Below are 27,822 nucleotides of genomic sequence, written 5' to 3'. Positions count from 1 at the left end.
TGTGTTTCCATACTTGGACCATATTCTCAAATCGAAATCTTATCAGTCAATTCTTCTGGTTTGATATAAAGTTTCAAGTATGATTTTAACCTTCGTACATTGAAACCTTTAATTATTAGTCATATCTTTTACAGTTTGAATGAACTATATTAGAAAATTGGGAAGATTGAAGTATTATTAGTGTTAAAATACATCCATTAACTAATTTGGGGTAATTAAAATCAATTTGTCTAGTTTTTCCAACCACATTTATCACGATAGCAGACATCAAAACTCAGGCAGATCTTATCTTGCTTTTTCCAGTCTTTGGAATTCAAACGCTAAGGCAGTATACAGTCACAAACAATAAGAAATTACTTTTTCTTGTTAAAATCAAATTCATTCTAGACAATCAAACAATAACCAGTGCCACTCTCTTGTTTAGAGCTATTAACTGTTTGGGGAGAGGAGTAACTTCTCCAGGCAAGTGTTCACTTGTGCAGGTAATCTTTTTCTCCAATATCTCTCAACTAAGAATACAAACTGGAAATCAAATCTGGGATTTTCCTGGCTTTTTTGGCCAGCTCCTCGTAATCTTTAGACAGTTAAACCATGGGAGCTGGTAATATAGAACATTGTCATTCGGAGCACAGTGCAGTTAAACCCTTAATATCTGTATTAACCTCCAAGTCATGTTTCCAGCTCAAAGTCTAGATGGTAGATGTAAAGGGGTATAATATAGTTGGAATTATGGAGACATGGCTCCAAGGTGACTAAGGATGGGAACTAAACATTGAAGCCTATTCAGTTTTTAGGAAGGGCAGACAAAGAAAAAGGTGGTCGAGTTGCATTATTGATTAAAGAAGATATTGATACAATTATTGAGGAAAGATATTAGCACAGATGATGTGGAATCCGTCAGGTCGGGTTAAGAAACACCATGGGGCAAAAAACATTCATACGGGTGGTGTACATAAGCTGCAGTAGTAATGTTGGGAATAGCGTAAGACAGAAAATCATAGATGCATGCGATCAGAAAACATCTGATTATGGGTGACTTTAATCTGCATATAGTTTGGGTGAATGCAATGGAGGAGGAACTTCTGGAGTGTATATGGGATAGTATTCTGAACTAGTAATGAGGAACCAACAAGGGAACAGGCCATCTTGGGCTAGGTGTTGTGCAATGAAAAAGGATTAATTGGCAATCTAGATGTGAAAGAACTTTTGGGATGAGTGACCATAATATGACAGAATTCTTGATCCAGGTGGATAGTGAGGTAGTTGATTTTGTGACCAGGATCCTCAATAAAGATAACAATGTGATGGGATGAGGCATGAACTGGCTGTGACTGACTGGGAAACATTACTGAAAAGAAGGACAGTGGACAGGCAATGTCTGGCTTCAAAGAATGAATAGGTGAACTCCAAAAGTTGTTTATTCCTATTTGGTGCAAGAGCAAGGGAACTGTGGAAAAACCATGTCTTACAAGGGAAATTAGAGACTGTATTAGATTCAAAGAAGAGACATACAAATTAGCAAGAAAAAGCAAAGACCTGAGGAGTGGGAACAGTTTAAAATTTAGCAAAGACAAACCAAGTATGGTGATGTTCATCACTGTAAATACACAAGGGGTTAATGTACATACATGTAGACTAGTTAGACACTAGAGGGAGCACTAGAGACATCATACACACACACTCAACTAATACATTAGTTAGATAGGACACGACCAATGGGCACTCACGATACTCGGAGGTGACATGACCAGAGGAGGGCATGACACCAACTCGTATATAAAGGACACCACACACATGATCTGCCTCTTTCCAGTGGATACAGTCAGAGAGTACAGAGACCAGGTTGATTCGATATCATTCCCACCACGTGGAGTGTAGCAATCTGGTTAGTCAGTCTGAGGAGCTATAGGAGGATTTACAGTAATGTCGAACCCAAGTTATAATAGTGTATATAGTTTAATAAACGTGTTGGAGTTGGCTTCATGTCTGATCCTTCCTTTGTCGAGTGCACCACAAGGAAGCAACTTATGCTACACCTAAATAGCATAACAAGACACCAAGGGAGCGATTAAGATGGGGAAAATACAACATGAAAGTAGTGGGGAACATTAAAACTGACTGTAAAAGTTTCTATTGGTATATGAAGGGAAAAAGATTGATTAAAACCTAATGTAGGCTCTTACAGTCAGGAATGGGGAAGTCACAATGGGAAACAGAATTCGGGAAGTGAACACGTGGCTAAAGGAGTGGTGCGGGAAAGAGGGGGCTCCATTTAATTGGGCATTGGTATCAGTATTGGACCTGGAAGGATCTGTACCGTTGGGACGGTCTTCACCTGAACCGATCTGGGACCAGTTTTCCAGCAGAAAGGATAAATGTGGTGGTCCTAAGGACTTTAAACTAGCATGTGGGGGGGGAACCACGGGAAGTATAATGGTTAATGGGAAGCAAAGCAGCAGGTTAGCACATGGGAAGGTGGGTTCAACTGCATGGAAAATTATGAAAAAAGTTAAGGGAAGAAGAGCTCAGGAGATGTTATTAATGGGGGTATTAGGATTCAAAAAGAAGGTATTAAAAACTAGCATCAGGGCACTTTACCTGAATGCTCATAGCATTCGAAACAAGGTAAATGAGTTAACGACACAAATCGTGAATGAGTACGATTTAGTACCCATTACAGGGTGATCACAACTGGGAGTTAAATATCCAGGACTATTCGGAAGGATACACGGGGAGATGAGGGAGGTGGTGTAGCTTTGATATTTAAGGATGACATCAGGATGGTAGTGAGACATGATGGTTCTATGGAGAAACGGGTTGAATCCATTTGGGTGGAAATTAGAAATAATGTAAATTATTTAGCAGCGCGGGTTCAATTCCCGTACCGGCCTCCCCCAACAGGCATCAGAATGTGGCGACGAGGTACTTTTCACAGTAACTGCATTGAAGCCTACTTGTGACAATAAATTATTATTATTATCTTTATTGTCACAAGTAGGCTTACATTAACACTGCAATGAAGTTACTGTGAAAAGCCCCGAGTCACCATATTCTGGCACCTGTTTGAGTACAGAGGGAGAATTCAGGAATTGTCAGCTGGTACGGGAATTGAACCCGCGTTGCTGGCCTTGTTCTGCATCACAAACCAGCTGTCTAGCCCACTGAGCTAAACCAGCCCCTGTTTTAAGGATAGTAAAGAGAAAAGGTCACTGATAGGCGTAGTCTACAGGCCACCAAATAATAACATCACAGTGGGGCAGGTAACAAACAAAGAAATGACTGATGCATGTAAAAATGGTACAGCAATTATCATGGGGGCTTTTAATCGACATGCCAATTGGTTACACCAGTTCGGTCAAGGAAGCCTTGAGGAGGAGTTCATGGAATGCATCCACAATGGTTTCCTCGAAAAATATGTAATGGAACCTACGAGGGAGCAAGCTATCCTAGATCTGATCCTGTAAAATGAGACAGGAGTAATTAATGATCTCGTGGTTAGGGATACTCTCCACAGGAGCGATCACAGTATGATTGAATTTAAAATACAGTTGGAGGGTAAGAAGGTAAAATCCAATACCAGTGTCTTGTGCTTAAACAAAGGAGACTACAATGGGATGAGGGAGGAGTTGGCTCAGGTAGATTGGAAGCAAATACTGCGGTGGGGCAATTGAGGAACAGTGGAGGATTTTCAAAGCAATTTTCAGTGCTCAGCAAATGTATATACCAGTGAAAAGAGAAGACTGAGAGAAGGGGTTAATCAGTTATAGACATCCAAGGAAATAAAGGAGGGTATCAAATTGAAAGAAAATGAATACAGAGCAAAGATTAGTGGGAAACTAGAGGATTGGGAAATCTTTAAAGTTCAACAGAAACCCACGAGAAAAGCTATAAGGAAAAGTAAGATAGATTATGAGAGTTAACTAGCTCAGAATATAAAAACAGATAGCGAAAGTTTCTACAAATATATAAAACGACAAAGAGTGGCTACGGTAAACATTGGTGCTTTAGAGGCTGAGAAGGGGGATTTAATAATGGGAAATTAGGAAATGGCCGAGGCATTGAACTGGTATTTATTGTCATTCTTCACAGTGGAAGATGCTAATAATTGATGGCAAGGAGACTATGGCAGGTGAGGACTTAGAAACGATCATTATCACTAGGGAGATAGTATTTGGCAAGCTAATGGGGCTAAAGGTAGACAATTCTCCTGACCCTGATGGAATGCATCCCAGGGTACTAAAAGAGGTAACAAATGCGCTCATGGTAATTTACCAAAATTCACTGGACTCTGGGGCAGTTCCGGCAGATTGGAAAACAGCAAATATGACCCCACTGTTTAAAAAAGGCGGTAGACAAAAGAGGGTAACTATAGGCCGATTAGCTTAACTTCTGTCGTGGTGAAAATGCTTGAATCTATCATCAAGGAAGAAATAGCGAGACATCTGGATAGCTGCAGTCGCAGCATGGTTTCATGAAAAGCAGGTCATGTTTAACTAATTTAATGGAATTCTTTTGAGGACATTACGAGCACGGTCGACCAGGGGAACTGGTGGATGTGGTGTATCTGGATTTCAAGAAGTCATTCGACAAGGTGCCGCACAAAAGGCTGCTGCACAAGATAAAGATGCATGGTGTAATGGGTAATGTATTAGCATGGATAGAGCATTGGTTAACTAACAGAAAACAAAAGAGTGGGGACAAATGGGTGTTTTCTGGTTGGCGATTAGGGTCTAGTGGTGTGCCTCAGGGATCAGTGTTGGGACTGCAATTGTTTACAATTCACATATGATTTGGAGTTGGGGACCAAGTGTCAATGTTGGCAGTTGACACTAAAATGAGTGGTCGAGCAAAGTGTGCAGAGGGCACAAAGTCTGTTGAGAGATCTAGATTGTTTGAGCGGGCAAAGGTCTGGCAGATGGAGTATAATGTTGGTAAATGTGAGGTATTCCATTTTGGTAGGAAAAACAACAAAATGGACTATTATTTAAATAGTAAAAAATTGCTGTGCAGAGGGAACTGTGTGTCCTTGTGCATGAATCACAAAAGGTTGGTTTGCAGGTGCTGCAGGTAATTAAGAAGGCAAATGGAATTTTGTCCTTCAATGCAGAGGTATGGAATTTATGGGAGGTTATGTTGCAGCGGTATAGGATGCTGGTGAGGCCACACCTAGAGTACTATGTACCGTTTCGGTCTCCTTACTTGAGAAAGGATGTACTGGCACTGGATGGGGTGAGAGGAGATTAATTTGGTTGATTCTGGAGTTGAGAAGATTGGCTTATGAGGAGAGACTGAGTGGACTGGGACTATACTCATTGCAATTTAGAAGAATCATAGAATCACAGAATTTACAGTGCAGAAGGAGGCCATTAGGCCCATCAAGCCTGCACCGGCTCTTGGAAAGGGAAAGGCTCTTTGAATGAGGGACAGATCTTATAGAAGCACATAAAGTTATGAAGAGAATAGATAAGATAGGGGCAGGCAGGTTGTTTTCACTGGAGGGTGAAACTAGAACTAGGGAGCATAGTCCTAAATCTGTTCCCCCTTATTTTGAGGCTGAATTAAGGAAGAATGTCTTCACCTAAAAGGTTGTGAATCACCTAAAAGGTTGTACTTCCCTGCCCAGTGAAGTAGTTGAGGCTATCTCGTTGTATTTTTAAAAAATAAATTTTAGAGTACCCAATTAATTTGTTCCAATTAAGGACAATTTAGCGTGTTCAATCCACCCACCCTGCACATCTTTGGGTTGTGAGGGCGGAACCCAAGCAAACACTACGAGAATGTGCAAACTCCACACAGACAGTGACCCAGGGCCGGGATCGAACCTGGGACCTCGCCGTCGTGAGGCAGCAGTGCTAACCACTGTGCCACCGTGCTGCCCTCATTCAATGTTTTTGAACAGTAAAGGCATTAAAAGTTATGGTGAGCGGGCGGGTAAGTGGAGCTGAGTCCACAAAAAGATCAGCCATGATCTTATTGAATGGCGGAGCAGGCTCGAGGGGGCATATGGCCAAGTTTTTATTATCTTATGAACAAGGAAATGGCTGAGGAACTAAAATTGTACTTTCCTTTTTTCTTTACAAAGGCAGGCATCAACATAACTCTCAGTGAGGAGCTGAAGGAAATTATGTTAGAAAATAAATGGTTTGGGGGAAATTAATGGATTGAATCTCCAGGGCCTGATGACCTTCATCCCAGAGTAGTTAAGGAAGTGGCCCTCGAAATAGTAGAACCACTGGTGGTCATTTTCAAAAATAACGGGTGGCACAATAGCACATTGGTTAGCACTGTTGCTTCACAGTACCAGGAACCCGGGTTCGATTCCAGGCTTGGGTCACTGTGGAGTATTCATGTTCTCCCCGTGTCTGCGTTGGTTTCCACCGGGCGCTCCGGTTTCCTCCCACCAGTCCCAAAAGATGTGCTTGTTCGGTGAATTGGACATTCTGAATTCTCCCTCGGTGTACCCGAACAGGCGCCGCAGTGTGGCGACTAGGAGATTTTCACAGTAACTTCATTGCAGTATTAATATTAGCCTATGTGTGGCACTCATAAAGATTATTATTATTAAATTCTTTAGACTGTGGAATGGTTCCCAAGATTGGAGAGTAGCTCATATAACCCTACTATTCAAAAAGGGAGGTAGAAAGAAAACCGCGAACTGTAGACCAGCAAGCCTAACACCAGTAGTAGGGAAATTGCCAGAGTCCATTATCATGGATTTCATAACGCAACATCTGGAAAGCAGTTGTATAATCAGATAAAGTCAGCATGGATTTACGAAAGGGAAATTGTGCCTGTCAAATCTTCTGGAATTTTTTTGAAGATCCAACTGGTAGCACTGTAGTTAGCACTGTTGCTTCACAGCGCTTGGGTCACTGCCTGTGCGGAGTCTGCATGTTCTCCCTTTGTCTGCGTGGGTTTCCTCCGGCTGCTCTGGTTTCTTCTCACAAATCCTGAAAGATGTGCTGTTAGGATTTCTATGATATGTTAGCCTTTGTAGCAAGAGGATTTGAGTATAGTAATAGGGATGTTTCACTGCAATAGCATAGGGCGTTGGTGAACTCACAGCTGGAGTATTCTGTGCACTTTTAGTGCCCTTATCTGAGGAAGGATGTTCTTGATGTGGAGGGAATGCAATGAAGTTTTACCAGGCTCATTCCTGGGATGGTAGGAGTGTCATATGAGGAGCGACTCAGTCGGCTAGAATTATACGCATTGGAGTTTAGAAGAGCGAGAGGGGATTTCAAAGAAACTTACAAAATTCTAACAGGATTAAACTGGGTAGATTCAGAAAGAAAGAATGTTCCCAATGGTTCAAAACTAGGGGTCATAGTTGAGGGTAAGGGGGAAACTTTTTAGGAAAGAGGTGAGGAGAATTTTTTTCACGCATTGTTGAATTTTCTACCACAGAAAGTAGCTGAGGCCAAAATGTTGTGTAATTTCAAGCAGGAATGAGATCTAGCTCCTGGGGCTAAAGGGGCCAAGGGATATGGGGGAAGGCAGGATCCGGGTATTGAACTTGATCAGCCATGATCATAATTAATGGCGCAGCAGGCTCGAAGGGCAGAAGTGCCTTCTCCTACTATTTTCTAAGTTTGTAGATTTGCTGAACAGTGGAAAACAGCAAATAGGATAAATCAACTGAACACCACTTTGTTACAGTCTTGTTCTTTAAGCAATTAACTAAGATTTGACAAGTTTTACAAATTTTTTTCACTGGGAAATTCATTCAGTAACCTTTTCCAATCATTGTGGATAGCACAATTGCTTCACAGCTCCAGGGTCCCAGGTTCGATTCCGGCTTGGGTCACTGTCTGTGAGGAGTCTGCACATCTTCTCCGTGTGTGCGTGGGTTTCCTCCGTGTGCTCCGCCTCCCACAGTCCAAAGATGTGCAGGATAAGTGGATTGGCCATGATCCTGCACTGAAAATTCTATGATAATCTATGATAATTATGTATGTGATGCTGTAGGTTTAATGTGAACCAAAGTAGTCCTTCCTTACATTTCCAATGTGCGCTTTGACCATCTATTCCAAGAATAACAAGATGAAATGAGTACTTAGAACACCATAATAAAATGTAATTGTTCAAATATAACTTGATTTAGTTAATCTTGCTGGGACAGTTAAAATGCTATATTAAGGAAATTACAATGTTTCAGTTGAATTGCAAGTATTGCTTTATTTGTTGAAATCATAGGGGGTTGGTTAAAAATAATTACCTGATTAAGATAGCAGCATGCTAATTTTAATGTCTGGAGGATATAAATAAATACATGTTGAAATACAAAGGGAAAAAAATAGATCAAAGTCTGTCTTTGCTAGTACTTTTCTTCATGATTATAAATGACTTGGTTTGAGGCGCTCTGCTTGTTATTCAACATGAACTGCACAAAACTGAAATGATCCTGATTTAATATTCAATATGATGCATATTTTTGTGAAGTGATGTGTAGGGGACGGAGATGTTTATGACCTGAATTTTGCCATTGGAATGACCAGTATGGCTTATCAACGCCCTCCGTTATTAAGCAGTAAATCAGATAGGAAATTCTGACAACTGCACGCGTATACGTAAATACAGAAATCTGCACGTTCCTGGCCAATTTTCCCTGCTCCTTCAGACTCTTTTCCATAACATCACCTCACTGATAAACTGCATTCAAAAACATGGAAGGGCATGCCGTTGTCAATTTTACTCATTAAACATGGCAAAAGAAAGATAGGGCATGTCCTTGATTGCATGTCCTTGATTTTTTTTTTCACTGTGATAAGTTTTAACTCCCTCGAGTACTAAAGGTTTACGTTGACAAATCCCATTCCTTCACACTTTAATTTTTGTTAGGGATGTTTTTAGAAAATTAACAGATGTTTGACTTTTTCTTTTTCTTATTTCTCTCAATTCCATCTTAATTTGCCTTTCTATTTCATTTTTTCGTAAATGATTTTACACTGAATTAACCATTCTAAGTTATACTTTCCTACTTTACACTGCAGACTTCAGTTAGGGTTCTTCACTGTCCTTGGTTGAGAAGATACTCTGCCACTTGCCCATATCCCTCAAGCCCCAGATTCCCTATAGAAGGCAACATTCTGTTTAGACTGTCTGACAACTGCATATTGCAGTTTGAAAACTCACAGGAATCCTGTGGACAAGCATAATGAATGATATGTGCCATTCATTCGCTAATGACCTCAAAAGCCCAAGCCACCTTTTTGAAGCCATGTATGAGAATTGCGTATTTCAACTTACACCATTTCACAAAACAAAAATGCCGATGTTCTATACATATATTTTTGTCATCAACTGGGTTTGTTTCACAGTTGTTTCAATGTATCAGTCAACTGGGTTTGTTTCACAGTTGTTTCAATGCATCAGTAATGCAGGCTTTGGCAATTACATTGTTCAGCTAATTGCTTTATTAAAGACAGGCGATGATTATTGGTTCTACCTCCCAACAGAGTATGAATGGACACAGCTGGAATATGTGATGGAACCCTCATGGTTCTATCTCTGTTGAGCTGTACGTGGAATAAACCTGCTGAAGGTAAAGACAAGCTGCCGTGTTATTCCTCTCTCATGCGCTGGCATTGGAGTTAACAGTTGCAGGGTAGCACAGTGGCTAGCATTTATGTCTTCACACCCTGTCTGGGCGGAGTCTCACGTTCTCCGTGTCTGCGTGGATTTCCTCCGGATGCTCCGGTATCTTCCTACAGTCCAAAGACATGCAGGTTAGGTGGATTGGTCATGCTAAATTGCCCATAGTGTCCAAAAAGGTTAGATGGGGTTATTGGGTGGAAGTGAGGGCTTAAGTGGATCGGTGAAAACTCGATGGGCCGAATGGCCTTCTGCACTATCTTCTATGTTGTATGTAATTCATGAATTTAACTGAGTGACATTCGAGGATTATTGATAAATTCCGTGTTAAAATCTTTATTTTGCCTCCTTGTTTATTTTTAGGAATCATGGCTATCCTATTTTCTGGCATTGTGATGTCACACTATGCTCACCATAACCTCTCCCCAGTTACTCAAATCCTTATGCAGCAGACGCTGCGGACTGTTGCTTTTATGTGCGGTATGTATTTTGGGATATTTGCATTACTCCAGCCTTTACAATTATAGTGTGGATTTTTTTCAAAAATTGCAGTAACATGATTTTAATTTAGCTCAAGAAGTATTGAACTAATATGATTTGAAAAATGACTGAGCAGACTATTCAAGAATCACATGGAAATGTTCACTTGTTATTGTATGGGGAACCTGGTGATAATTGATAGCAAAGCAACCAGTGAATAATAGAACTGCTTTGGGATACTGTAGGTTATAGTAAAAGTTACAATGGTAGTGTGGTGGTTGGGTTACTGGACCAGTAATCCATAGGCAATAATGTGAACACAAATCTAAATTATCGCATGGCATGAATTTGAATTTGGTTTTAAAAAACTCTGAATTATCAGTAAAAACGACCATGAAGCTGTCTGATTCTTTTTTGAAAAACTAGTTCATTAACCATCAACTGAATGCCCTCATTCAGTATAACAATTCCGTGATCCTGTGTTTAATGTCCCTTTTTAAGGAAGAAAACTTGACTCTCAAGTCTGGTCTACAGATGACTTCAGTTCCATAGCAAATTGGCTCTTAGCTGCCCTCAGTTGTATCAATTGCCTAGAGGTTCGAGATTTGATTTTCAAAAGTTGTTGAAACAAGTTTAATTTAAATGCAATGGTCAGAGACCCAAGAATAATTCCAAGAACAAGTAATGGATTTAGTTTGGCTTACTCCTAGCTTGTATATCCAGAACTGAAGATGAGTCTCTTCTGGAATTTTCTCCAATAGATATTTTGATTCACTTAATGGTTCTTTCAAATTATTTTCCGGATAATTTTCCCCAAGCTGTTGAAAATAATTTTGAGTCAACAGGGAAAATTTCCTTCTCGGCGAGGTTTGGCACGATTGTACAGGTATTTACAGAGAAGGGGCCTACGATTTTACTGACCCTTATCAACAAAGATCTTTGCCCTATATTAGTTTTTGGTGTCTTAAAAACTTCAAACTAAGTTTCCGTAACATTTGAAATGAAAGTTGCTATAATCCCCATAGGGTTTTTCGCAGTGACTTCATTATGTGTGCTTCAATGTGACTAAGTGATTATTATTGTTAGTATTATTATTACCCTTTTGAGAGAGCTGGCTGGTGGTGATTTAGTCTGAGGGTCACCACACCTCGGGCGATGGTTTGAAGTTGAGAAGGCGGGGCCATCATGAAATATCTCAGCCGGTATGAGAATTGGCCCCACGATGTTGGCGTCACTTTGCATCACAAACCAGCCGAACAGCCAACTGAGCTAACTAACTGCAAAATTTATTGCACTGATTGTGGTATTCGGTAGTAGTTTTTATTTTGCATTTATGAGTTAATTTTTTTAAATAAATTTAGAGTATCCAATTCCTTTTTTCCAATTAAGGGGCAATTTAGCATGGCCAATTCAGCTATCTTACACATCTTTTTGGGTTGTGGCGGTGAGAAGCACGCAGACACGGAGAATATGCAAACTCCACACTGACAGTGACCCGGAGCCGGTATCGAACCTGGATCCTCGGCGCCATGAGGAAGCAGTGCTAACCAATGCGCCACTGTGCTACCCCTGCATTTATGAGTTCTTAAGCTAATTTGCTTTACTACAATAAATAACTGACAGTGATGTCCATGTCCTGAAAATAAACAAGTTTGGAACTTTCTTTCAGACTTTGCACCTTCAATGGGCCAATAGCATAACATGCTTTGATCATTATATGATCTGTTCACATCTTCTCTCAACACCTGACAAAGGCTTATTAGATACCAGCATCCTGTGGATTTAGTACCAAGAGAACCAAAGTTCCATGCCATAAATGGGATATAAATTAACTAAACATCCTCGCAATGCTGGATTTAAGAGAAAATAGTTTTATGTAAACTAACAAAGTAACATATGAATTCAGGTATCTTATCTAACTCTCTTTAGCTACCAATGTGTGGAAATAGAACAATTCAGCCTGAGCTATTTTTCCAATACGAATTTTGAAGAATTTATTTCATCCTTACTTGGAAAAATATAGTACTTTGTCTTTCCATGAAATTCTTTAATCACAGTTGTAATAGTCAAAAGAAACAGATGAAAAGAGTTATTCTGTGCCTTTGATGTCTTTATTATGTCTTTCCCTTGGCTTTTGCTATGCTATAATTATTTCCCAGTCACTGGGATAGTAGAGGTATCTTCAGCATGTTTGAATCATTAAAAGATAAATACGTCTCCATGACGTGTGTCTCTCAGTGCCAGGATCAAAGCTTTTCAATATATGAAGTTGAAGAATTGAACACAATACATCAACATCATGCTTTTGGAATTTAAATGAAATTTATTGAATTTAAATAATAATAAATAATAATAATAATTAATCGCTTGTTGTCACAAGTAGGCTTCAATTAAGTTACTGCGAATAGCCCCTAGTCGCCACATTCGGCGCCTGTTCAGGGAGGCCGGTACGGAAAAACTTTGAGGAAAAAAAGAACTGAAAAGAGATTATTTTTCTTTCTTGTGCAACATCTGTCTGTCAGGTCTGGCACCATACCAGGTGCTGAGTAAATCAACCTCCACTGCACTCTAGCAACATGTCTCGGCCTAATTATTACATAATCACCTTTTTGATTTATCTGAATTATGTCCAAGTTTGTGCCAAACTGAATATATTAGTATGTTGTGTCCTTGGGTTGAGACCACCGACACAGGCTCCATCACACTTGCCAGAAGAACATGAGCAATTTCATGCTTGCAAGCTGAACAAGCTTCAAACCCAGGTCACTGGGTGAAAGGGCAGTGTGCAAATCCTTGCTTGGTTGCACTACTATGTTAAAATCTTGATAATAGTATTTTTATAAAACCATTTTTTTTTCAGAGACATGTGTTTTTGCTTACATTGGCCTGGCAATATTCAGCTTTCCTCACAAGTTTGAGGTGTCCTTTGTTATCTGGTGTATTGTGAGTACATATTTCAACTATTCTTTTTATGAAACTTAAATCTTAATCTTTGTGATCTAGTGCAATTTATCATTCACCATCAAAGATGTGCAGGTTAGGAGGGCTTCCGGTGTGCACCATGGAGTAAGTGGGCACACACAAGGCAGCTCCTGCCCAAGGTTACAGAAAACAGCTCTTTTTTTAATCAATACGGGGTGGAATTTTGATGAAAAGGCGTAGGTGAATGTTGGAGGAGTACTTTCCCCCCAGGAATGGTATGTCTCTTGATTACTAGACCCTCAGAAACAGTGAAAGATTTGGCTGAACAGCAGCAGACAAAAGCCTCTTCCAGCATGCAGGCGGGGGAAGGGCGAGCTTAAAGGCCTCAAGTTGATTATTTTATTAAAGCTGAATTCTAGCAGCAGAGGGAACAACTGTGAAAAGATCTCACCAAGGCTATTGAAGAAGCGGTGACAGCTGACTTCCGGTGAGGGCGGGCGGGAGGCAGCCGCGCGTTGGAGGGCTCCCGTTTGTGAACGGCATTGTCGGGGATTGACGCCCGGTCCTAGGGGCAGTGAAGGCCAGAAGAAAACACAGGGAAGGGATATGTCGAGGTGCAGTAAGAAAACGGCTGTGAAAACAGCTGAAAGTTTGTTGGGGAGTAGAAAGGTCACCGTGGGGTCACCAAGGAAAATGGAGGCTGGAGCACCAGGGGAGGCCGCATTGCTTACGGCTGAAGTAATAACTAAGGTAATGGCTGCGGAATTCGAAAGGCAGTTTACAAAATACACGGAGACAATGAGGAAGGAGATGAGGGAGGTTTTGAGTGTGCTGATGGAGGAGGCGTTGGCGAGCGTAGTGGCGGAGGTGCGGGAGCAAGGGGAGACGCTGAAGGAAGTGGAGGAGACATTATTGCAGCATGGTGATCAACTTACGTCGATGGGGAAGGAGATGCACAAGGTGATGGAGATTAATAAGGATCTGTGATGAAAAATGGAAGACCTGGAAAACAGATCCAGACGACAGAATTTGAGGATTGTGGGCTTCCTGAAGGAGTTGAAGGGCCGAGGCCGACTGAATATTTTGCTGCGATGCTGGCAAAACTATTGGGGGAGGGGGAGGATCCCTCCTGGTATGAACTGGATCGGGCTCATCATGGAGGCCTGTCACAAAGGTGAGTGAGCCAACAAGGGTAGTGACTCTGTGCTTCCGTAAGTACAGTGTGAAGGAGAAGGTCCTGTGCTGGGCCAAGCAGAAGCGGTGGGTGCAGTGGGCTGGAGCCGGTATATGTGTATACCAGGACTTTACGGTGGAGCTGGTGAGGAGGTGGGCTGCCTTCAACCGGGTGAAGAGGGCACTGTACATTAGCACGGTGCAGTGCGGAATTGTATATCCAGCGAAGCTGAGGGTGACTTACAAGCTCAAGGACTTTTATTTTGGAATTGCGGAGGCAGCGGAGGAGTTTGCGAAGGCAAAAGGACTGTGGCAGAACTGAGAAATTGAGAAATGGTGTTGCTCGTTCTGGGTGAGTGTGCTTTACACTCGATTTGGCTCCGTTTCGTTACTTAGCTCTGGAGTCGCCAGGTATCGTTAAGATACTGCCACAAGTTTCAAGGTCAAGTTCAAAGCAAAAAAAACCATACACCAATTAGTAAGTTCAAACAACTGAGTTTATTATAATACTACCCATGCACACGCTAAGAGGATTAAACTATTCCTACCACTAAATAAACCAATACTTATCTCAAAGTGAACTGCCGGATCAGGGGACAAGGCCTCTTGCTCTGCTCTGGTCTGCAGACTTCAGGTTGGAATGGGTTAAAAAGGGGTCAGGAGTGTCTATCTCTGGTAGCGATCGTTGTGAGACACTTACTTGTTGGCGGCTGCTGTCCCAAACCTCTCCTCTCTCTCGGTCAAGGTCTTCTTTGGTAAAAGTTGGTCGAGATGCTGGTCCAGAGAGGAGGGCTGCTTAAGAAGGAGAGGAGGGCTGGACAAGAAGAACTAACTAAGTGTGGGACCTGTCTTTTATAGGTCCTAGGGCTTCGTGCCCTTTTGTGCGGACCCTTTGCCTGCTGGGAATCGATTGGGTCTCTTCCCAATCGATTTGTTTGAATCCCCCCCAATACTGAGGCTATCTCTCGGCTACTGGGCGGGCCTTCAGGTGCTTTGTTTTCGAACCCTGCTGGTGCTCGGGTGTCTGGTTTCCCATACACTTCCAATCACTTCTCTATTTGTGACCATTGTCCCTGGGATCGTTCCATTGCTATGTTAACTATCCCGGAGATTGCCTCATTAGTATGCGGAATGTTCGTTTCGGTGCTGTCTGCTCTCTTAGCAGACAGAATACACATTGGCTTGGTGCAGCCTGCTTGTGCTGCAAACATTGTCCATTTTAACCTGCAAGCTTTGCGTTCCTCCATTTTGTATTGAGGGAATGGCCAACTTCGGTGGCTACACTGCACATTGGCTTGGTGCAGCCTGCTTGTGCTGCAAACATTGTCCATTTTAACCTGCAAGCTTTGCGTTCCTCCATTTTGTATTGAGGGAATGGCCAACTTCGGTGGCTACACTGGCCATGTGCCGATGTGACCTCATGACAGTATTTTCTTTTTTTTGTTTGTTTGTTTCACTGCGTGCGGGTGTATGGGCTAAAGGAGCCGGTTTGTATATTCTTGGACAAGGGAAGTGGGGGGACTTGCACTCGAAGTGAGGGCTCCTTTGGGTGTAGGTGGATATGCGGGGTTTGTGTGCTTATAAGGGGATTTTTGGGCTTTCCTAGGGTCGGGCAAGGGGGAAAGGGACCTGGGTGGGGGCCTCCACACTGGCCGCTCTAAGCCGGCCAGTGAATGGGAGTGAGGTGGGGGGAGGGGCTGCAGCCATCGGAGCCTGGTAGAACAGGGTCCGGATGGTTTAGCCGGGGTGGAACGTTGGGGGGGGGGGGGGGAGGAACCGAGGTTGGGGGGAGGAGTTGGGGGGGGCGGGGTTTACAACTCTTGGGTATCATGTACGGCACTCTTTCAGAGGTTGGACGGCATTGAGTGTGCGGGGGGCGGGGGGAGGAACCGAGGTTGGGGGGAGGAGTTGGTGAGGGGGGGCGGGGTTTACAACTCTTGGGTATCATGTACGGCACTCTTTCAGAGGTTGGACGGCGTTGAGTGTGCGGGGGGAAGGGGGGGGGGGGGAGAGGGCTCTATGGTGACCATGGGCGGTGCCGGACTCCTTGGGCGCGATTCTCCGTTGACACGCCAGTTCGGAGAATAGCGTGCCGCGCCGTTTTTTCCCGCGACACCGGTCAGACGCGCTCCCGCTATTCTCCCCACCGGCCAAATGTCCATAGTCGGGTTCCTCGCGCAAAACCACGGAGAGTCGCCCGACGGAGGCAAAATGGCGACTCTCCAGCACCCCCGCTATTCTCCGGCCCAGATGGGCCGAAGTCCCGACGTTGTGACGCCATGTCATGACGTTGCCGTCCACACCTGCTTTTAAAAGTCGCCAGCCGGTCGTGCTGGCTGACGAGGAGTGAGGAGGTGAGCGGACCGTCCCGGAGTCTCTGCAAACTGGGGAAGGCATCCCCGAGAACTCTGCGGCCAGTGGGGGGGAAGAGCGAGTAGGGGGGAGAGGGTGTGAGTGGAGTGGATTGTGTCATCCACCCCCGGATGCAACATGTCAGCCGCCCTGCCATGGCAGGACGGTCACAAGGACACGGCCGCTGGTTGCCTTATGGCCACAGGCCACTGACGCACTGGTGAGGAGGACGTGTTGTTAACTGCCCGTTGGACGCAGAAAGTGACCTGGGGTTAGGCTGGGCGCGTGTCAGCAGTGCAACCAGGCCACCGGGACGCACAGGTATCCCGTGGCAGGCGGCTGCCGAGGTGTCGACTAACCTCCGTCTAACATGTCGTTTCTCTGCCCCCCGCCACCCTTCTGTAGGTTGGCACAATGTATTCAAACAGAACAGCAATGTCATGCTGGCTCTGGCGCATTGCTGCCTGTGAGAGGGCTGCTGGAAGACGGCCCTCATCCCGTCATTGTGTTCCTGGGTTTCAAAATGCATCGGCTGTGTGGGTGGGTCGAGTAAATCCAGGAACCCGGGAAACGTCTGGGAGCCAACTGAATGCTGGGCCTGGGCTGCCCTCTGACAGTCCAGCCCGTCGGCTGCTCCGACATACACCTGCTGTACCGGCTCGGCTGTGTGGTGCACACCAGACCGTGACCCAGGAGCCTCATCACTTAATTGGCCAACCGAGGCGAGTGTCTCTGGGATGGTGGATGGTGTGGGAGATAGCAGTGCCGCAAGCTCTAGGTCCTCGTTCGTCATTATTTCCACTGTATCATCGTCTCAGTCATATCTGGCCGCAGGGCGCACGCGGCCCATGCCTCCTTCTCCCTCATTGGAGTCTGCTGACTGTGTCGCCGTGTGTGCGTCCTGCTCGACGGTCCCGGGTTGGGAGGATGGCACTCCTTGCTGACCTCCTGCCACCCTCTGGCGTGCGGCCCTTGGTGCGGTGGTGGTGGCGGATGTCCGGTTGGGTGTGGCAGCAGACGGCCCTGGATGTTCGGCAGCACACCCTAGGGAACAGAATAAGACACTCGGCCGGGCGTTGGAAGGTCCAGTGGGTTGAGTGTGAGGGGAGAGAGGATGGGGGTTCCAGTGGGTTGAGTGTGAGGGGAGAGAGGATGGGGGGTCCAGTGGGCTGAGTGTGAGGGGAGAGAGGATGGGGAGGTCCAGTGGGCTGAGTGTGAGGGGAGAGAGGATGGGCTGGGGGAGGCGGGCTTGTCATGCAGGGTTGTCTCACTTGGTTCTGCACCACCAACCTCTCCTTGCGCGACCTCCCAGGTGGCAGATCCCTAGCAAGGTCCAGTGCCCTCTGCTCAAACGTGGTCAGGGGGTGCATAATGGGAGAACCCCCTCCGGTCTTGTTGCGCTCCCGGTTGTTGTGAGCAGTCTTGTCCTGTTGGGGGGGCATAGATAGATCATTACAATTCGGCAGGTATCAGCAGGCCGTTCAGATATTGGCACAGGTTGGGGGGAAAGTTGCAGCTAAACCATGGCTTCTCTCCAGGGGGTCGCAGCGCTCATGTGGGTCTGTCTGTGACAACTTTGTTAACCACCCTCCACTCACTCGCCCCCCTCCCCCTCGTGCCTTGGGGGGGGGGGGGGGGGGGGGAGGAGGAGGTGGGTGATGAGGGACTTGTGGGGGAGGGGGGGGGGGGGGTTGTTGTGACCCAGGGGCACCCTCTTGGCACTTACCCTGTCAGCCCTGGTGAGGCCGTGGAGCTTCTTCCGGCATTGCTCCCCAGACCGAGGGGTCTGCCCCACAGCACTCACTGCCGTGCCCACCTTACGCCAGGCCCGTTGCACAACGCTGGCAGGGTGGCGATGCCCTCTTCTAGGGCAGATGATGCTGATGCCCCTCCGTTGCTCCACCGCATCGAGGAGGGTCTCGAGGTCACTCTGTCCGAACCTCGGGGCGGCCCTCCGTGGCTCCATCATCGTTTCTCCATCTGTGGATTTCGTCGCCCGCGCCTTGTTAGGACGCGGAGCAGCGTCGTACTGCCGTCAATCGGGCGTCGCTCGCTTCTGGCGTCATCGCCCACGTGGTTCCCGCAGCCCCGCTCCTAGCCCATTTCCGGGGCCTGAATCGTTCTGGAACGGGGCCGTGAGGAGCCGCTGTGAAACTCGGCCGAGTTCACGACGGCCTTCCCGATTTTTCGGGGGAGCGGAGAATTCTGCCCCCTTTTTCTTTTTCTCCTTTGTTTTTTGTTTCCACCGTGGGAGGGTTTGTTTTATTGGATGCATATCTTGACAGGTGGGCCATTGTTTGGGGTGGTGGGAGGATGGGATTGTTGTTATTGTCAAGGGATTGATTTTGTATTTGTTACCGTTTGCTGTCTGTGGGTGGGGTGTAAATTTTGAAGGAAAATGTGAAAATGGAGAATAAAAACATTTATTAAAAAAATGTGCAGGTTAGGTGGATTGGCCATGCTAAATTGCCCCTTCGTATCCAAACATTAGGTGAGGTTACGGGGAAAGGGTGAAGGAATGGACTTAAGTCGGGTGCTCTTTCCAAGGGCTGGTGCAAACTCGATGGGCCGAATGGCCTCCTTCTGCACTGTAGGGATCCTATGTATCATTTGATGCAGACTATGTAATATCTTTATCAGTGTCACAAGTAGGTAGGCTTACATTAACACTGCAATGAGAACAGATTGCCGGCACGTTGAATGTGTGCAGTGAGTAAATAAAATGACTGAGTCATTCAAAACAACGCCTTTTGACAAGCTGATCCATTTTGAAGAGTTTTTTTTATTCACCATTATCGAGACAAAAACAAAAAAGCCCCCAAAATATTCTTCTTTTTTTCCTTTTGTTTTTAAACGCATTTTATTACAAACTTGTATCAAAGTAGGTTACAGCAAATAAGCACCCCGGGAAATATACGTCCCAACAATCAGCTGTACAGTTTGTACAGATTTTTCTCCTTTTTCACCCACCTCCCTGCGGCGAACAGCTCCTCAAACACGGTCATAAACATCCCCCACTTTTTCTCAAACTCCCCTGCTGAGCCCCTTAACTCATACTTTATCTCCTCTAGCTGCAGGAAGTCACACAGGTCACCCAACCATGCTGCTACCCCACGTGGCAATGCCGACCGCCACTCCAGCAAAATTCGGCGCCGTGCAATCGGAGAGACGAAGGCCATGACATCCGCCTTCCTCCTCTCCATGAGCTCCAGCTTCTCCGAAACTCCAAATATTGCCACCAAAGGGTCCGGTCGTCCATCTCCTCCACTATCCTGGCTAAGACTGCGAACATTCCCTCTCAGAATCTTCCCACTTTTTCGCAACCCCAAAACATGTGCGTGTGATTCTCTGGCCCCCGCCCACACCTCTCACACTCATCTGCTACCCCCTGAAAGAACCCACTCAGTCTCGCCCGAGTCATATGCACCCTGTGCACCACCTTAAACTGTACCAGGCTCATCCTTGCACAAGACGGTTTACCCTTCGCAGTGCCTCACTCCATACTCCCCAATTGATCTCCATTCCCAACTCCGCTTCCCATTTCTCCTTGATCTTCACCACCCGCTCGCCTCCCTGCTCCCCCAGCCACTTGTATATATCCCCAATTCTTCCCTCCCCTTCCACATCCGGAAGCAGCAGTCGCTCCAGCCGGGTATATCCTGGCAACTAGGGAACCCCTTCCAAACCTTTCGTACAATGTCCCTAACCTGTAGGTACCTGAACTCACTACCCCTCGGCGGCTATACCCTCTCCCTGAGCTCCTCCAGATTGGCGAACCCTTCCTCCAAATACAAATCCCTCACCTTGACCAGCCCCACTTCCTTCCACCTCCTGTGTACACTATCCATTCTCTCTCCTCTTCCCCCCCCCCCCCCCCCCCCCCGGCTCAAACCCATGATTCTTGCACAGCGGCGTTAGCACCGACATCCCTTCCGCCCTAAAATGCCTCCTCAGCTGATTCCATATCTTCACTGTGGGCTGCACCACTGGGCTCCCTGAATACCTACTCAAAACCATTGGCAATGCTGCCGTCACCATAGCCCTCAAACTAGACCCCTTACAAGATTCTTCCTCCTCCATCCTAACCCACTCTGCCCCTTCTCCTTCCCACCACCGCCACACCTTGTCCACATTCGCCGCCCAATAAGAATGAAGCAAGTTTGGCAACGCCAACCACCTCCTGCTGCCTCTGTAGCAGGGTCCTCCCCACCCTCGGCACCTTCCCTGTCCATACAAAGTCAGAGATGATTATGTCTACTTTCCAAAAAATGGCCTTTGGTATAAAGATTGGGAGAGCCTGAAAGATAAACAAGAACCCCAGCACAATATTCATTTTCACCGCTTGAACCCTCCCCACCAATGTTAAGTGCAGTGTACCCCACCTCTTAAGATCCTCCCTGGCCTCCTCCACCAGCTTCGTTAAGTTCCACTTATGGAGCCCCGTCCATTCCCTCGCTCCCAAAATATTCTTTTTATCTGTAAGGGAGATAAATACAGTTATTCGGCTACTCTTTCATCAAGAAAATCAGACGGAGTTTCAAACAAGGCCTTTATTTTAGCTAGAGCAAGGGCTCCAGTGCTCAAACTAATGGCACACACCAGAGAGCCCTGAATCAAGATTACGCAGACAGTTATACCTTTGGGTTTGGTTATAAGAAATTTGCATCTGCCAGTCAAAGGTTTACATTTGTATTGGTTATCCATGTCCAATCAGGAGTATCAAACAGGTTTACATCATGCATAGTAAAAGAGTACATTTGACCAATTGCAACATGTGCATGTCTACTTTATTATAATATCCAATCAGTGCAGAGGCCCATGTATGTTGTCATATTATTTATATTGGTTGTGTTATCTGGCTTGTGCACATCCATCTACCTCCATGATGGGTGGCCCTGCTGTTTTTAATAGCTTCTCTCAAGGTATGGATGCTCCAGCAGACAAACAACTGTGATTCTTGCCTCCCTTTTGTTGTCTTCAGACAATTTGGCACAAGAGCAAATGGCAAAAGATCCCACATTGTTCTTGCAGTCTTTTTGAGAGCTAACACCTGTCTTGTCCCTTCCTGAGAACTAAACACTGGTAGTTTGTACCCGTAGGTATTTCTTCGCAGCTAGCAGCTTTGTGTGCCTTTCAACGAAACTGAAGGTTTTAACCCTTTGAGTAACTAGTGAAGATCATCAAAACATATGACTGAATTTATAAAAATAATTCCAATATAATGTATAAAACTCTATCCCCTTCACTATCCACTCTGACTTCTTAAAAACTTAAACTAAATTAGCTCATAATTCTATATTCGCTCATACTGCGGACCCTGATTTGCCCAAAGTAATTGGGGCCTATAATTCCCTGCTTATTCATCTTTTCTTGAACAGGAGTGCAATATTTGACATCCACAAGTACGTTGGCGCTAGTGCAGTTGCCAAATGTTTGTTTTTGGGGGAAATTACAGGTAATGCCTTTATTGTCTCTGCCCAAATTTATCTGAATATTCCAAGGTGCATAGATTCTCGATTTTGTGATTTTCTTGACGTCTTTTCTTAACCTGCTCAGCTGTCTCTAATTTTTAAATCAACGAAAGCTTGACTTGGGGCTGGTTTAGCTCACCAGGCTAAATCGCTGGCTTTTAAAGCAGGCCAGCAGCACGGTTCGATTCCCGTACCAGCCTCCCCGGACAGGTGCCGGAATGTGGCGACTAGGGGCTTTTCACAGTAGCTTCATTGAAGCCTACTCGTGACAATAAGCGATTTTCATTTTTCAATTTTTTTTTACTTGAAGGAAGAAGTTGGGATGGACTTTCCTATTTGCGTTTCGCAATGCTGGAAGAATGACCAACAACTGCCGAGAAGGCATTGATGTTGTCTTACTTCAGGGTCTGCATAATTTGCAGACATTGGGAGAAAATTGTGGGAGTATATAACACTGTTTAACACTACCACCCCTCCCCTCTTTTTTTTTAATACCCCACCAGCCTGACTTTTAACCCCAAATATGGGAAACTGTCAATTCACGGTGGGTCAGTAATCAGTAGAACAAGCAGTTTGCTCAAACCTATTGCTAATTCAATAAAAGACAAGCTAGGGTGTGTTGTACTGGAACTGCTGCAGACAGAATGCGCTTTCTATTTTGCTCATCAAAGCACAATGGAAATATTCGCACCAGAGACAATGCAGTTAAGTCATGAGGCTGGTACACCGCATTAGGGGGTTGAATTGTCAGGCTAAAACTCAGAAACTGATGCTCTTCAGCTTTGAACAAAGATTAAACTCAGATGTTGCAGACATTTGAGATACTAAACAGCTTGGAATTGGTCAGTCTTGGCATACTTTAGGGAAGTTCAAACTGGTGAGATTTGGGTTTAGGACTGATTAGCCAGAAGAATTTCTTCACAAAAGCAGCCAACATGGGCTAATTTCCAGATAAAAAACTATTGTTGAAAACTTTTGATCCATTCAAGGGTTGTGACAGGAGATTAGGTTTAGCGTTCTGGACATCTGGAACCAGTGATGCCTTATGTTGTTTGAAGCATTTTATCTTATTATCATCATCGAGGTTAGTTGATCATTACCGATGTGGCTTGTGACTTCAAGCAAGCGTTTTAAACTAGCTGCAGTACAGTATGCTTTATATGGTTGTCTAGTCAATGAACTCCAGATTAAAGAGTCATGATCTATTTTGAATCTTGCTGACTACTACTTATGACTACTATGCCCTTTTGATGAACGTTGCTTGTCTTTCATATATCAGAAATGTTTATTACATTATGTATTTTAAATAGGTTAACATTGGTATTTAAATAAAAGGGATTGCATAAAATTTCTGAACTAATCTTTCCACAGCATGTTATTAACCCATTGCAACTTCAGTTTAGCTGGACAAACTGATCTAGGCATGACATCATGACATTCCCCCAGCGGTAGGGCGTTTTGACAAGCTATGGCCTACAAATCTGTGCAAGCACACGTTACTTGAAAGCTAAGCAACCTACTACACAGTGTGAAGGCCAGGAAGCCCATATATTCTTCCTATCTAAATTGCACTGCCCACCAAATTGGTGAAGAAAAAATAAGTGTTCACAGCCCTACGTCTGTATTATTTACAAGGAACTTTACATTTGCAAACAAGGAGTTTATGGTTACATGGAGCCTCCGTGCACATTTGGTTTGTCTTGAGGTAGTCAGCACCAGACTGGGACTGGACAAAAGAGTCTTTGGAATTTACTTATCTGAATGTGGCATTGGGAGGAGTTATCCACATAAAAGTCCACATTTGGAGAACTATGTTCTGCCACCATCACTGCTTGAACGTTGTCTTGACCGTCTGCTGTACATAAAACAGAATAGCTGTGTGCAAATTACTTTGTGATTGCTGAAGTTATTTTAATTAAGTAACTTTTTGAAACTTTGTTTAAATTAGTAGTCTGATTATGCATAGAGAAGATAATTCAGTGATGTCCAGTTTTGAGATCTAAATCCAAGAGACTTTTTTGCAAAAGACCATTTGGCACAACTGTTTTGTAAGTGCATTGTTTTTTTTCAGCTATCTAATAAGTATTACATTTTCAATATTTTTATACTTAGAGAGTAGCAAATACATTTTTTCCAATTAAGGGGCAATTTTTAGGGTGGCCAATCCATCTATCCTGCACATCTTTGAGTTGTGGGGGTGAGACCCACGCAGACACTGGGAGAATGTGCAAACTCCACACGGATAGTGACCTGGGGCCAGAATCGAACTCGGGTGCTCAGCGCCTCGATGCACTAGTGCTAACCATTGCGTCTTTGTGCTGCCCACGATTTAACATAGTTAATCTTTAATATACATGTTTGAACTGAGGTTGGACAAGAGTCAATCATAGCTGTGGGAAGATTAGTTTACAGAGATTTTGTGTTGCCCCTTTTATTTAAACCCCAATATTAACCTATTTAATATACGTTTATAAACTCTTCCATAAAATACCATGTAAAGGGAAATCGGGAATGGGGGAAAACAATTTGCCATTTGCTGGTGTGCCCATGTCCCATGATAGACTAAAAGGAAGGATTTTATAGAATGTGCGTTTTATGTTGATGTTTATATGACAAATTTCAGGATCTGCATAGTTTTAAACATCGACACTTATTGAACATTTTGTGTTCTTAGCCTCAGTAGTTGACGTATTGACGTATTCCACTGAGTTTCATACAGGTTAGTAATTGTTATGATCACTGTAGAGTCCAATAGTGTGAAAATGAAAGAATCGGCAAATGACCCCGATGAAAGGAACCAACAAACAAAATTTCACTTTTGAAACTTTTTACTGTAACAATCAAACCCGAAAGCAACATAAAATGTTGCCATCTCTACTACAAACACTCAGCTCTTTAGCATCACTGAACCATTCACACCGCTTTTAGGTTTCCTACCCTTTTCGCTCACTTGCGCATTGCCAAACAGAAAATTGACCTTTTTTTTTGTAGAGAGCTCTGCTTGCGATGACTGGAAAATTTAAAGAATATTGGATTCTAGGTATTGGGCAATTTAAGGGTTAAAAGTTTGGAGTAGTTTGTGTTTGAGTGCAGTGATTTAAAAAAAAAAAAAAATAATTCTATTTTGTAGACCAGGGTGCTTTTAGCAACGAGAAGGTGAAATTGATAAGGAGTGTGTTTTTCAGTCCGGGCTAATGGACTGTGCTTTGAGTGACTCTTGAGTACTGATACCAGAAACAACATCTACATCAAAGCATAGTAAGTGCATTCTATTTGCATGCATGAGTGCCCTTGGAATGCACTTAGTGAATGGAATGGGGGTTATCCCTGTTACAGGGATCCCTGGGGGGCTCTCCCTATTACAGAACATTTTGTTTTAAAAATAACCAAGCTTTATTTCTTCATGCAATCATTCCTGGAGCGAATCATTCTTTCCGCACAGTCTTACAAATAAACTAAAATATTGGGGGTTTCGGTCCAGTGTGCTAACTGGTGGATAAAAGCAAATTATTGCAGATGCTGGAAACTGAAACCAAAAGAGAAAATGCTGGAAAATTTCAGCAGGTCTGGCAACATCTGTAGGAAGAGAAAAGACCTCGCGTTTCGAGTTCAGATGACCCTTTGTCAACAGCTTTGACAAAAGGTCATCTGGACTCAAAGTATTAGCTATTTTCTCTCCCTACAGATGCTGCCAGACCGGCTGAGATTTTCCAGCATTTCCTCTTTTGGCTACTAACTGTTGGGGTCTGTTCTGGGATTGTAATACTCTCCTGAATACCAGAATTCTGTATCTGTGTTTTGCTGCAGCACAACATCATCCCCCCCCCCCCCCCCCCCCCCCGGCCCCCAATTAGCTTTTATTTCCATTTTTTGTTTCCTAGTTTTCAACCTTGTGGCAACATCAATCCCAGGTCACTTCTCAGAAATGACCTCTCAGCTAGAAAATCCAATTAAATCCAACTTATTCAGAATTATCTCAGTTCCACTTTGCGTTAAGGGATATCTCACGAATATGAGCTTTTTGAAAAGTTCGGAGCTCATCACAATGCACATGTGGGTTCTTGTAGTATTGGATCTTTACAGCTTTCATTTTGAGCAGCTTGACCTTGGGGGACAAAGAAAATCCTTAATGGTACATCTGATAATACCTGCATTGCACATTCTTTGATCTTTTATTCACCAAATCTCAAATGTGGTAGATGCTGAGATTGAAATAAAAATAAATTACATTCTCTGTTTACAGTTAGTGAACCAAATATTGAGGAAAATGCATGGCTGTCTGCTAGTACAATGATATAATAAATGCATATACATTATTTTAAAATACTGTTTATTTTCCATATTTAATTCCACTAAAAATATTTTGATTTACAGGTTCTTGTCTTATTTGGAAGAGCAGTGAATATCTTTCCCCTCTCTTACCTTCTGAACTTCTTTCGAGATCATAAAATTACCCCAAAAATGATGTTTGTTATGTGGTTTAGTGGTAAGTGGATATTGGAGATCATGTTATATTAAGCAGTTAATTACAGTATAACAAGGTTTTAGATCTTAAATGTATAACATCATAACAATGTTTAGTACTAAAATCTCATTAAATGTAGAATATGTTTTGTTTTTTGTTTCTGTGTTCTGGAAATCCAGATGTGATTTATTACACCCAGATTTATACATAAATCTACAGCAAGGATTGAGCGCATAATTTTGTTGCAGCAAATGACAATGCTTCAAATTTCCAATTAGAACTTGAATTTATGTAGAGTAGGATTTTCCTCCCCGTCTGCAGTGTTCTGCAGCGGAGGAGGGCAGCTAGCTAGTGACGAGCGGTGGGATCTTCTGGCCCTGCCAGTTGTAAACAGGATTTCCTGTTGAATGCACCACTCGGCACTTCAAAACCCGCGGTGGGGGAGCACAGCCAGCAGGACCGTAAGATCCCGGCAACTTAAATAGCCAGAAACCACTGCCCATAGTGTCTTTAATGTAGAACAAACACCTCAAGATCATTATGCTTCTGAAACCAAGCGAAATGAGTAAATACCAGGAGGGGTATCTCAAAATCTGGTAACTTTGATTATAAGGAAGGTCTTGAAGGAGGAGGGAGGAATGTTGCGCCCCCGGAAGTTAAGGGAAGGAATCTTCATACTTTCCATCTCATTCTGAACCACAGCTGAAGCCAAGTTTTGCCAGTTGGCTGTATTATTTATTTGTCGGCACCCAAACCTTTCCTGCACTAATCTTGTGATTTTCGCCAATGGTGGTGACAGTGGAAGGGCGGGGAATATACTTATCAAATTTGACTCACCTGGGGGACTTTGAACTTTTGCCTGAACCAGATTGTTGTGGGTTCAAGTCCCACTCCAGAGATTTGAGCACATAATGGAACAGTGGTTGGCACTGCTGCTTCACAGCTCCAGGGCCCGGGTTCAAATCTGGCCTCGGGTGACTATCTGTGGAGTTTGCACTTTCTCCCCATGTCTGCGTGGGTTTCCTCCGGGTGCTCCCGTTTCTTCCCACAGTCCAAAGAATTGCAGGTTAGGTGGGTTGGCCATGCTAAATTTCCACTTGGTGTCCAAAAGGTTAGGTTTACTGGGTTACAAGGATAGGGTGGAGGTATGGGCTTTTGTCCAAAAGTTAGGTTGGGTTACAGGGATAGGGTGGAGGTGTGGGCTTAAGTGTGGTGCTCTTTCCAAGGGCTGGTGCAGACACGATGGGCTAAATAGCCTCCTTCTGCACTGTAGATTCTATGATTGTAAGATTACAGAACGATGGGGTAGTGTCAGAGATGCCATGTTTTAGATGAGACGATAAACCAAGATCCCATCTGCCTTCC

General features: G+C 44.1%; 1 protein-coding gene across 1 annotated transcript in view; it reads left to right on the top strand.

Annotated features, from left to right (window-relative positions):
• Window positions 1-27,822, top strand: part of slc9a8 (solute carrier family 9 member 8) — a 97,895-nt gene that overhangs the window by 44,297 nt on the left and 25,776 nt on the right. Inside the window, exons 11-13 of the mRNA XM_038803170.1 lie at window positions 9,958-10,074; window positions 12,935-13,017; window positions 26,367-26,478. Coding sequence (XP_038659098.1) covers window positions 9,958-10,074; window positions 12,935-13,017; window positions 26,367-26,478 — 312 coding nt within the window. The remainder of the gene's footprint in view (window positions 1-9,957; window positions 10,075-12,934; window positions 13,018-26,366; window positions 26,479-27,822) is intronic.

Source organism: Scyliorhinus canicula, chromosome 7 (genome assembly GCF_902713615.1).
Source record: "Scyliorhinus canicula chromosome 7, sScyCan1.1, whole genome shotgun sequence".
NCBI lineage: Eukaryota > Metazoa > Chordata > Chondrichthyes > Carcharhiniformes > Scyliorhinidae > Scyliorhinus > Scyliorhinus canicula.
The sequence above is the reverse complement of the archived record's forward strand: the minus strand, read 5'-3'. Positions and strand labels throughout refer to the sequence as shown.